General features: G+C 55.3%; 1 protein-coding gene across 1 annotated transcript in view; it reads right to left on the minus strand.

Moving 5' to 3' along the window:
* Window positions 1-2,567: 2,567 nt before the first annotated feature.
* FKBP5 (FKBP prolyl isomerase 5) overlaps window positions 2,568-12,256 on the minus strand; it is a gene marked incomplete at both ends in the record, with an annotated part of 49,122 nt that continues 39,433 nt past the window's right edge. Inside the window, 3 exons of the mRNA XM_080710414.1 lie at window positions 2,568-2,675; window positions 3,797-4,036; window positions 4,650-4,835. Of these exons, the coding sequence (XP_080566540.1) occupies window positions 2,568-2,675; window positions 3,797-4,036; window positions 4,650-4,835 (534 nt within the window). The remainder of the gene's footprint in view (window positions 2,676-3,796; window positions 4,037-4,649; window positions 4,836-12,256) is intronic.

Genomic DNA, 12,256 nt, shown 5'->3' on the forward strand with positions numbered 1-12,256 from the left:
AAAAAACCCCACAGAAACAAAACCTGCCAATAAAGGGAATCCCTTCACTATCAAATGATTGCGAGTGGGGAGGAGAGGAATTCAAGCTCAGCCCTGGCTCCGCAGCGCCCCTGCAGTGAGTCCGTGAGGCCTGTCTGACGCGAGGCCCTGCTTCACAAGGGTCAGCGCGGCACCCCTGCGCCCAATCGTTTCGGATAGTTAAAGGGTGCAAAAGGGTCCCCAATTGCTCTTCCTGAACACTAAGCAAAACCAAGGTCAATGGGAAGTAACATTTAAAAAAATTTATTTAAGGAACACACACACACACACACACGCGCGCACACACACTGCATCTAAGTGATTTTTAAAAGTTTTTAAAATTCATATCCTGACTCACCACTCTGTATAAAGTCTAAAAGGTGGTTTGAAGGCATCTTCTGAGTTTCATGCCAATCGTTTAAGATTACTGAATTTGACACTGAACACGTGAAGTCTCTTCTGGGTGGTGATGGGCTGGGCCAGCTCGCCCTCGCCCTCGCCCTCGCCATGGCCTTGGCCGGCCGGCCTTCGGGCTGGTCTTTGTTGGCTGGCCGGCCGGTCCGGGCTCGCACTGCAGTCCCGGCCTGGTCACGCTCCGGCCAACGGCGCTGCAACAGCGCACTCTGGAGCGGACGGGGAAGCCCCTTCTGCCGTCCATGTTTCTTAGGTGGGTCTGGGGATTTTAAAAGATTCCGCACGAGCGAGGAAGGGCCGCGACAGCACGGTGGGGCCTGGGCCACCAGCGAGGGCCACGCGAGCACTCCTGCCTGTCCTGCAGGAGCCGGGGAAGGGCAGTGGCCGTAGGTTTGAGGGTCCTGACTTAGCAGTGACGCCGTTAACACCAGCAGAAAAAGACTAAAGAATGTAAAACCTAACTGCCAGTGTTGTTCAGGACTGGGGCGGGCGCCGGCTCGCGGCCGAGTAGCCTGTCAGCATCTCCTGGGCAAGAAAGCTCACTGGGCCTCCCTCACTTACCCACAAGGGCTAAAGCACAACTACTTGTACTTTTTTTTGGTACTGGGGATAGAACCCAGGGGCATTCTACCTCCAAGCTATATCCCCAGCCCTCGTTTTTATCCTTTATTTGGAAACAGGGTCTCAGTGAGCTGCAAATGGCCTCACTGAGTAGCTAAGGCTGTCCTTGAACTGTGATCCTCCTGTCTCAGCCTCCAAAATGCTGGGATTACGAGCATGTGCCACCATGCCCAGCTTCATATTTCTTTTAAAAGTTGCTCTAATTCGGTGCCCAAGTACTGGAGGCTGAGGCGGGATGGAGCTATGTGGGCAGCCATGCAGGAGGCATACAGGAGGCCACTCAAGTGGGAAGAGAGGTGTCTGCTGCAGGCAGCCCCTTCGTGACCAGAACAGCTACTTATTTAACCCTACGGCTTTTGGGATTTTTTCTCGTGGTACTGAGAATTGAACCCAGAGGCTATCTCTGAGCTACACCCCGGCCCTATTTTATTTTTATTTGGAAACAGGGTCTCACTAGGTCAAAGGCGATCTTACTACTCACTGAGGCTGTCCTGAAACCTGCGGTCCTCCAGTCTCAGCCTCCCAAGTCCTAGGATGACAGGCGTGAGTCACCGCACCTGTCAGAGATTTTTTTTTTTGGTGGTACTGGGGATGGAACCCTTCTACCTCCGGGCTACACTCCCAGATCTGTTTTATATTTTATTTGGAAACAGGGTCTCTTAAGCCAGTGCGGCTGGCTTCGAACCTACGCGATTCTCCTGTCTCTGCCTCCCAAGCGCGGGGATTACAAGCGTGCGCCACCACGCCCGGCAGATTTTGTTTTTTAAAAGTGGAGCCACTAAGTAGTAAAAGTCAAAAATCTTTTTGCATGATAGAGGAGTGTAAAGTTCCATACACCAGGATACGTATGTTTATGAGCCGGTAATTTAAAAACAGTCAGAAGGTGCTGCAGGTAAGCCTCCACGGGACTGGCACAGCGCGGGGTGCTGGGCGTTAGCGGGCCCTCCTCCCGGGGAGGGAGACGCTCCATTGCGGTCGCTCCTGCCTCCTGTCAGACCTCAGAACTGTGGCCCAACGGGAAGCCGATCCAGGAGCCTGCACCTGCACCTGCTCTTCCCGCCGTGGCTGTGGGCTTCAAGAATGCCGGAGGGCTCCGCAGGGCGGACAGCATCCTGTGCCGCGGGCTGGCCGAGGTGTCCGGGTTCTGGCCGTCAAACCTGGCTGTGGACTGCAGGGCCCTGGACCCCCACGGTGGGTGGCAGCGTAAACTGCCCCCCCAGGAAAGGAGACATTCGTGATGGTTGTTTAGGAACTTTCTGCAGTGCTATTAAAGTTCAGAGGTGAGATGGAGCAGCCCCGAGTTGTTAGCAGGTCTGCAGGGACCCGCAGTGGGCGCCTCTCCGCACCAACGCCGGTCGTCCACCTGGGCAGCGGCTGGGTGGTGGTTTTGGGGAAGCTACTGGTTTGGCCGTTTGCTTCCGGAATCACACAGACTATGGCAACCTTTACAGTAAGCTCTGTCCTGAGTGGGGCCGTGAGGAGGCGCCCGTCGGCGCCCCTCTCCTGGCGTGGCGTCATACGTGGCCCCCAGGCCGCTCCTCCTTCATCGCGTGGCTTTCGACCGCTTTCTCGTGAGCAGCCCCCTCTGGGGGCTTCTGGTTCATTGCCTTACTGGCTTCTTCCTGGGGAAGAAGTTAGAAGCCAAGAGAGTTAGAGAAAAGGAAAGAGAAGTGACCCCCGCTCCTCCAGACATCGATGGCCGAACAGTAGCGCGCTGCAGTGCCCCGGCCGGCCAGACTCCTGTTGCAGCAGGCTGGGCCTTTTCTGTGGCTGAAAGGCAGGCAGGCTCGCTGCATGGGCAGGCGTAGAATAACTTGCTTCTGCGAGCTGGGGCCACCAGAGCGAGACTAAGCTGGAGTGGAGGCCCCTTGCTGCAGGCAGAACGATCCTGCCCGCCCGCCGGGCCGGCTGCCCACCCACGCAAAGGCAGGGTGCTGGGGTCACCGTACACCCCGTGTCCAGAGGTCTCGCAAGGGACCCTTACTTGAAAAGAAAAACCTGATGGGTTTATGCTATTTACTGATTTGCGGTACTAGGGATGGAATCCAGGGGCACTTTATCTCCAAGCTACACACCCAGCCCTATTTTTTCTTTATTTTGAAATAGGATCTCACTGAGTTGCAGAAGGCCTCACTAAGTAGCTGAGGTTGTCCGCAAACCAGGATCTTCCTGTCTCAGCTCCTAAGTCCTGAGATTATAAGGGTGCACCGCCTTTTTTTTTTTTTAAATAACAAAAACTTGAGTCCATCTCAAGGGAGCTGGCTTCCTCGTCTGGGGTGGACATCCCAGGCCTCGGCGGCTGTGCCACCTCCGGTCCACGCCAGCCTCGGCGCAGGTGGAAGGACTGTCCTGTGCGTCCCAGGTGTCTGCTCAGACTGTCCCTTACCACGCTTAGCCTCAGAATCAAACCAAGCCGGGCGTGGTGGGCATGCTTGTGATCCCAGCTCAGGAGGTTGAGACAGGAGGATCGCGGTTCACGGCCAGGCTCAGCTGCTTTGTGAGGCCCTCTGCAACTCAGTGAGACCCTGTTGCAAAATAAAGAATAAAAAATAGGGCTGGGGGTGTAGCTTGGAGATAGAATGGGTCTGGGTTCTGTCCCCAGTACTGCAAAAAAAATAAAACAATAAACAAAATCGGGCAGAGGGTAGAGCTTGAGGTAGGACGCCCCTGGGTTCAGTCCCGGGACTGCCGGCCCCGGCACGGCTCCCGGCCGCTGCGCTCGCGTGAGCAGCCGCGCCCGCACCTTGGCGTCCCGCTCGGCGAACTTCTCGAACATGTTGGCGTAGGTCCTGCGGTCTCGCTCCTTGTGTTCCTTGGCCCTCCGCTGGCACACGGAGATCTGCAGCCGCGCAGCCTTGTTCTGGGGGTTGACCGCCAGCACCCTCTCGAAGTCCCCCTTGGCCGACTCGAACTCGTTCATGAGCAGCTGGGCCTCGCCCCGCCGGTACAGGCCCTTCTCGTTGGCACTGTCCAGTCCGAGCGCCTAGGGACACACGGCTGTGCTTTAGGAAGGACGACTGTGACCTCTCCCCCTTGTGGGGACCGAAAAAGAAGCTCCGCCCTTCAATGGCTTCCCGAAGCCCTCTGACCAGGGAAGACGGCAAAGGTGCTGCGAGCTGAGGCTCCAGCCAGGGCCCCAGGGCGCCGGCCACTAGCTCTGTCCCCCGGGATCTACAGCCAGCCCCGAGTCAAGAGGGCCAAGGATGCAAACTAGTCTCGTTGATTTTTTTTTTGTAGTACTGGGGCTGAAACCCAGGGGCACTCTACCTCTGAGCTACGGCCCCTGTCCTCTGTTTTTTATTCATTATTTTGAAACAGGGTCTCACTAAGTTTTGGAGGGCCTCGCTAAGTAGCTGAGGCTGGCCGCGAACCTGTGATCTTCCTCTCAGCCTCCCCAGGACTGGGATTACAAGCGTGCCCACCGCGCACGGCTTCAGTAACTTTTATTTATAAGGTACTATGACAAGTAGTCTAGGTGTCTGACTGCAATCAGAATTGTCCTGAACCTCCCAACTCACACTGGGAAACACAGTCAATCCCACACATGCGGATAGAGCAAGCAGGGCCACGGGAGGAGCCGGCGCCCGGCCGCTCACCTTGTCGCAGCACTCCACGGCCTTGGCGTACTCTCTGAGCTTCAGGTAGCACATGGCCAGGTTGAGGAAGGCGGCCAGCAGGAAGGCCTCGGAAGCCTTGGCCTCCTTCTCCGAGAGCCCATACTCCATCTCCAGCCAGGACACGATCTTCCCGTACTGGATGACCGCCTGCAGGTACTTGCCTCCCTAGGGAGAAAGCCATGCTTAGCCCGGTGGGCGACCACGTGCAAGAGCGGCAGCCCTGCAGGGGCCGCCTGCCAGGCGGCACCTCTGTGGCACTGCCCGCTCCCTCGCTCCCAGGAAGCCCGTCCTGGGCAGCACGGCCAGGCTCTGGGCTGGGTTCTTGGGTGCTAATGTTTGTCAGTCGTTCAAGGGGCAGGGCAGGTTCATCTACAGAAGGGGCAGTTATTTACTTATTTATTTTTTGCAGGTCTGGGGATGGAACCCAGAGGCATTTGACCTCCGAACTACACCCCCTGCCCAACTTTTTATTCTTTATTTTGAAACAGGGTCTCACTGAGTCGCAGAGGGCCTCACTAAGTAGTGGCTGAGGCTGTCCGTGAACCGCGGTCCTCTGGTCCAGCCGCCCGAATGCTGGGATTACAAGCGGGCACCACCACGCCCAGCTACTTATTTATCTGTGGTGCTGGGGGTGGAACCTAGGGGTTTTTCTACCTCTAGGCTATAATCCCAGACCTATTTTATACTTTATTTGGAAACAGGGTCTCACTAAGTTGCTGAGAGCCTAAGTAGCCGAGGCTGGCTTCGAACTTGCAGGATCCTCCTGTATCAGCCTCCCAAGTGCTGGGATTACAAGTGTGTGCCACCACGCCCAAGTATTTATTTATTTTTCTTGCGGTACTGGGGATGGAACCCAGGGGCACTGTGCCTCCAAACTACATCCCCAGCCCTAAGTTTTAGTCTTTTTATTTCTTTTTTTAATTATTTGTATGTCTGGGATGGAACCCAGTGGAATTCTACCTCTGAGCTATACCCCCAGCTCTTCTTATTCTTTATTTTGAAACGGTCTCACTGAGTTGCGAAGGGCCTAAGTAGCTAAGGCTGGCCGGGAACCACGGTCCTCTTGTCTCAGCCTCCCAAGCGCTGGGATCACAAGCGTGCCCACCATGCCCGGCCAGGGGCAGTTCTTTTTCTGTCCCTTGGAGCTCAGCCCCGCGCAGTAAATGTCCCACACGGCCTGAGCTTCCTGAACCACGATGGAGTCACACGACAGGAGGGCCGCGTCCTAGTACAAGTTTACTAACAGAAGCAGCGGCCAGAGGACCACAGGGGCCTGCTGACCTACAGGAGCCGGCACAGTAACGACATAAAGTGGCCAGGGTAGGCCAGCCGCGTGAGAAGAGCCCTACTTGATACTGCTCTCCTGATGAGAATGCTAACAGTGCTAAGTGACCTGAAACACACACGCTCCGCACCAGGCGCTCTGCGGCGAGAGAATGTGTTTGTGCCACTGTCAGGTCAAGGAGGGAGGAGAGGACAGTTGGTAAGTGCACAAATGCAGGGGAGGAGCCGGGCGTGGGGGCCACACCTGGAATCCCAGTGCTTGGGAGGCTGAGACGGGAGGATCGCAGTTCGCGGACAGCCTCCGCTACTTAGTGAGACCCTCTGCAACTCAGTGAGACCGGTTTCAAAATAAAGGAATAGAAAAAGGTCAAACGCCCCTGGGTTCCATCCCCAGTACTGAAAAAACAAAACAAAACAAAACAAAACAAAAAACAATTCAGTGGGTACCTAGGTGAGGATGGTCCTTCCCAGGAGCCCAGATGCATCCTCCTGCCGGCGGCACAGGAGCCCAGACCCATTAGGACTTTAACCAATGCCTGGCCAACAAACGGGGAGGGGCCGTCACCGGGCCCGAGCTCCCTAGCAGCCGGCCCCTTTCCCTGCGAGGCGTCGAGTCTCACGCCCCTCCAGCCGCAGCCCGCATCCCTGAGTAAGAGGAAGCTGGCTAAGCAGGCCTGAGGGGACGCTGCTGCGGGCGTCAGAAACAGGCCCAGGAAGCATGGGCTTCCTGGTGCCGCTGCTGGGCCTGGGTGGGAACGGCCCTCGTGTCCCACAACACCCTGGCCTTTGCAAGCCACTTGCTTCGGGAAGGGAAGGGGCGCGGAGCTCGGCCGCCCACTGTAGGAGGCCAGCGCTAAGGAGGAGGGCGCGGGACCAGCCTCCGGCCTCCTCACACAGGTGGACGCCCGCCTTGAATATGAGCACTTATGTGCAAGCGGGCCCTTGGTCTGCAAGTGTGACGCTCTGAGCTTCTCTGCGGCAGAGAGGGAGTTCCTGCAGTGTAAATCATCCAGGTTAGGGTATTTCTTTGTGGTGCTGGGGATTAAACCCAGTGACATCCACCTCTCAGCTACATCCCCAGCCCTATTTATTTTTTATTGGAAAACAGGGTCTTGCTAAGTCGCAGAGGACCTCGCTAAGTTGGAGGCTGGCTGTGAGCCTGTGATCCTCCTGTCTCAGGCTCCCAAGACTGGGATTACAGGTTAGCACCACCATGCCTGGCTAATACTACTGTCAAAGCCTGAAACCTGCTACTTTTTTGGGCACTGAAAGAAATGTCCTCCCCAGATCTGGGTGGCGGTCGACCTCTTCCTGAGGATACTCTCTGAGAACAGGCAGGGTGTCCTGGCCTGTATTTCTAGGACCTCCAGGGTTTGACCCAAAGAGGCTCCGAATAAAGGCCCACCACTCGCCGAGGGAAGCTAACGACGAGCTCTCGACCCCAGAGCAGGGGGAGGTGCGGCGGGAGGGCAGAAGTCTCTCACCCGGTCTCTCTTTCCTCCTCCATCTTGAGTTCCCGACCTGCCCTCATCTCCCAGGCGACTGCTCTAGGCCCAGGACAAGGCCTCGAGCTCCTCAAGCCAGCCAGTTCTAAGAGTCAAAATGGCAGAAAACTCCGATTTCTCACACACACACCAGGCTCGTGACAGGTGCGTTCTGTTCGGAACACTTCCAGTTTCCGAGGTCTCTTTCACGTATAGCACTTGAATTAGACTTCAGCTTACCCCGAGCCAAAGCCCTTGTTTGCGACGTTCCTGCCTTTAAGGCACTAAAAAAGTGCTTCTCAGCTGGGGCGGTTTTGGCTCCTGACCCCCCAACACCTAACATTGGGCGATGTCTGCAGGATTCTGGGTCACAAGTGGAGGCCCAGGGCTGGGGTGCTACTGGCATGGAGCCGGCAGGGACAGAGATGACGCCAAGTCCCCTCCAACGTGCACTAGGGAATCAGCCAGCCCCAAGGGCACGGGAGCCAAGGCTGAAAGAAGAAAAGAAGACAAGGTGTACTCTCATAAAGTGGGTTTTTTTCCTGCCCGTACTGGGGATGGAAACCAGGGGCATTCGACCTCCGAGCTACAGCCCCTGCTCTATTTTTTACTCTTTATTTTGAAACAGGGCCTGAGTTGCAGAGGGCCTCGCTAAGTAGCTGAGGCTGGCCGTGAACCGTGAACCTCCAGCCTCGGCCTCCCGAGTGCATGTTGTTGTTTGGAAGGTGGCCGGGACTGGACCTGTGGGCTCGATCTCCAAGCCATACCCCAGGCCTTTCTATTTATTTTTTAATTTCAAGCAGGCTGGCCTCCCAGCTGAGACCTTCCTTTCTCAGCCTCCCGAGTACTAGGATCCGTTTTCTTTCTAAAATCCCAGCCCTAGACTCACAGACGACTTGTGTGCAAGCTGTCTCACTAGCATCTGGGCTTGGCGGGGTGGTCAAGCGGCAGGGAGCTGGGCGAGGGGGAAAGGGCTGCCTGGTTGGATAAGGGGCTTCATCCAGCCGGCTTTAGAAGTGCTTTCTCCTCAAGGCCCAGCAGGGGGCGCAACAGGCCCACAGCACTGCGAGTCCTGGGCCTTCTCACTGTCAAGTTAGAAAAACACTAGCCAGGTGTGACATCAATGCCTTCCTGTCCGCAGATACCGCCAGCTCTGAGCGCAGGACCGGTGTTTGTTTAATTTGCTGACAACGCCTGGCAGAATATCAGGTTACTGTGTCTAATAACCGTTTTCGGAGCCAAAGGAAGAGAGACCTCTCGTACCTTTCTTTAGGGCTCAGGTTGAAACGAAGTTTTACGAAGTCATTCCCACATACAGGCCGGGTGAGCACGGCCCCTCCGAGGGAGGGAGACGCCCTTGTAGGTGAAGGTCGCCAGGTCAGGGGAAGGGGAGCCCACGGGCGCCAGGGGCAGGAAGCCAAGGCTCGCCCGCCGGCTCCGCGCTCACCCACACATCTGGCCTCTGCGTCTGCGCGGTGCGCCAAGTCAAATACCCCGCTCGGCAGAGCCCGGAGGGCGGCGTGGCCGGCAGAAACCTGCCCTGTAACTTGAAAAGGGAAGGGAAGGTGCACAGGAAGCCATCTACCCAGCCTGCAACGCCGCGCCGCCCAGTGAGGGTCCTGCCCTGCTCGGGCCTTTCACCTGCAATCCAGAAGGTGTCTCACAGTAGATTTTGGTGGGACAGAGTGTTCAGAGGCATGCTGCAGGGAAAGTCTTGGCCAGCGGCTGTGAACCTTTCATTACCCCCCCACGGAAAGATCTTGTCTATCAAATTACGTGTTAAAAATATGTTCCATCTGTGTGACTGCTGGTCCAGATTTTACCCAAAGATCAGTAATTTAGAAAAGGTTCATCATACTATGAAATCGACGGGTTGCGGCCCGCGCTGTTAGGGACCACAGCGGCGGCAGCAGACAGGCCGCCCTGCGCAGCTCCGGCTCCTGCCCCGCCTGCCAGCCAGCCCTAAGCGCCTCAGCGTGTGTTCCTGATACGACTTTACCACACGTGGCTTTGTGATGTCATCTGGTGGCCAAAACACGCTCTCCAAAGTTACGTGCCCTGGGCAGCCGGTCGGAGCCTCCGGCTCACTAAGCCGCCTGCCGCACTGGTCATTCTAGTGGGACGCCCGACGCCTCCAGCCCCGCGAATCACTCAGAAGTGCAGTGGACACACGCGCTTCAGTCATACCCTTCACCTTTGGGTACACCCCCTGGCCGGTTTTTTATTCTTTTTTTTTTTTTTTTGTGGTACTGGGGTTTCTGGAAACCCTTCTACCTCTGGGCTACACTCCCAGACAACTATTTTTTATATTTTTATTTTTTTATTTGGAAACAGGGTCTCTTAAGCCAGCGAGGCCGGCTTCGAACCTGCGCGATCCTCCTGTCTCCGCCTCCCAAGCGTGCCCACCACGCCCGGCTCTTATTCTTTATTTGGAAACAGGGTCTCACTAAGTTGCGGAGGCTGTCTCAATTTCCCAGGTACTGGGGTGACAAGCGTGCGCCACCACACCTAGCTACCAATTTTATTTCTTATTTGGAAACGGGGTTTTACTAGGTTGCTGAGAACCCTGCCAAGTTGCCAAGGCTGCTTTGAACCTGCAATTCTCCTGTCTCAGCCTCCCAAGGACCGGGATTACAAGCGTGCCCACCACGCCCGGCTGAATAATGTAGAAGTGTCCGATACACCTCAGTCAGAATTAAAGACTCGAGGATTAGACAGACACGTAAGGCTGGAAGGCAACTGGGTGATTATCTAGTAGGATGCCCTCGTTTTCACATAAAATAGAACCCCTTGGATTGCGCTGACTGGAAGTCACTTGAGAAACAACAAGCCCAGCTGTCCACAGCCCAGCTCAGTCCAGCCCCGCAGCCAGTGCTGGCCAGCGACCGACACAGCACCTGAGTATGTACCTGATAATTACAGATAAAGAGGGCTCAGATCTCTGGACTTCAAAACTGGCTATATCCCACAGTGAACTCTCCTTTCAATCACAGCATCCGATTCCAAGCACGTTTCACGCAGCAGAACTTCCTGCACACTCCAGTGTCCTGCGAACCGGAGCCCAAGGCCAGTCCTGGTCTCAGCTCAGCCTGAAATGCGCTTCTTGTGCGCGGCCTCTGCCCTCCCACGCAACTCCCCGGCGCCACGCCGGCTCACCAGCGCGCCTACGGCAGGCCCCGAGAAGCTGCGTGTGCCGGGCACAGGAGCACATCGCTGCTTTATCGACTGCGGAGAAACAGCATTTCACTTTTTTTTTTTGGGCGGTACCAGGGATGGAACCCGGGGCATTGTACCTCTGAGCTCCACCCCCAGCCCTATTTTTTATTCTTTATTTGGAATCAGGGTCTCACTGAGTTGCGGAGGCCTCCCTAAGTAGCTGAAGCTGGCTGCGCACGGTGACCCTCCTGTCTCAGCCTCCCCAGTGCTGGGGTTACCAGCATGCACCGCCACGCCCGGCTTAGCACTCCGCTTCTGTTCACCGATGGCTGCAGCAGGAAAGAGGAGAGGGGCGTGGTGGCGCATGCCTGGAATCCCCCAGTACGTGGGGGGCTGAGACAGGAGGATTGCAGGTTCAAGGCCAGCCCCAGCAACTCAGCCAGATCCTGCTTCAAAATAAAATAATAAATAGGACTGGGTGTGTTGCTCAGAGGTAGAATGCCCAGTATCACAAAATAATAAAAAGGAAGAAACTTGGCCACACTGCTCCTCGCCAGCCCTCCTCCTGAGCCCTGTCCGCTGGGCGTGAGAGGCAGGTGTCTGGGCTGGGCGAGCAATGGGCACCATACCACCATACTGTCAGCCTGGGACAAAGTTATCTCTGACTTTTTAAAAAAATATCTGGAGTTTAGGGCATGAGAGAGAAAAGATCACATTCCTAGACGCTAAGAGAAAGGGCCTTTGAGAAGCAATCTATGGTGAAGATCGCTCAGGATTTGCACAGACCCTCGTCAAGGTAAAGCCCCGGGCGGAGACGGCCACGCCACGCGCCTTTGGCTCCTGTCGGCTGCCTTCAGACCCTGCGCACGCACGGCCGGGACTCAGCCCTGTGAGCACACCCCGGGAGGCTGTTCAGGCTGATAAGCAGCGGTGCGCTTCTTAATAACACTCACATTACATCAGCAGTAGAGACAGAGGCTGAGGCAGGAGGATCACGGTTCAGAACAGTCTCAGCTGCTCAGTGAGGCCCTCTGCAACTCACTGAGACCCTGTTTCAAAATAAAGAATAAAAAATAGGGCTGGGGTTGTCACTCGAGGTAAAATGCCAGGGGTTCCATCCCCAGTACTGCAAAAAAAAAAACCCCCAAATTAGAGATATATCTGTTGTGATAGTTGTTTCCTTGTAATAGCCATAGAGAATATATCTTTTCAGTTGAAAGTATTATTAAAATAAAGTCTTTGGGAAAAATTTCATATATAATTATTTGTAACATCTACTTAAATATAAGCAAATATAGCATTATATTTAAGGAAGACAGTAAGTATTTTTTAATTTGTGTGTGTGAGGTATTAGGGATCAAAGCCAGCAATGCTCTGCCTCTGAACTATACCCCTAACCATTGAATCCAGAGGCCTTCTAAGTCCAAGCTATGCCCCCAGCCCGATTTTATTTCTTTATTTGGAAACAGGGTCTCCCTAGGTTTCTGAGAGCCTCACTACGTTGCTGAGGCTGGCTTTGAACCCGCGATCCTCCTGTCTCACCCTCCCAAGTAATGGGATTACAAGTGTGCGCCAGCATGCCTGGCTCCTGAACCCTGTTTTTAAAAACTTTTGAAATAGGGTTGTACCAAGTCACTACACACTGGCCTTATACCTATGGTC

The sequence above is a fragment of the Muscardinus avellanarius genome (genome assembly GCF_963383645.1).
Source record: "Muscardinus avellanarius genome assembly, chromosome: 14".
NCBI classification, from domain to species: domain Eukaryota; kingdom Metazoa; phylum Chordata; class Mammalia; order Rodentia; family Gliridae; genus Muscardinus; species Muscardinus avellanarius.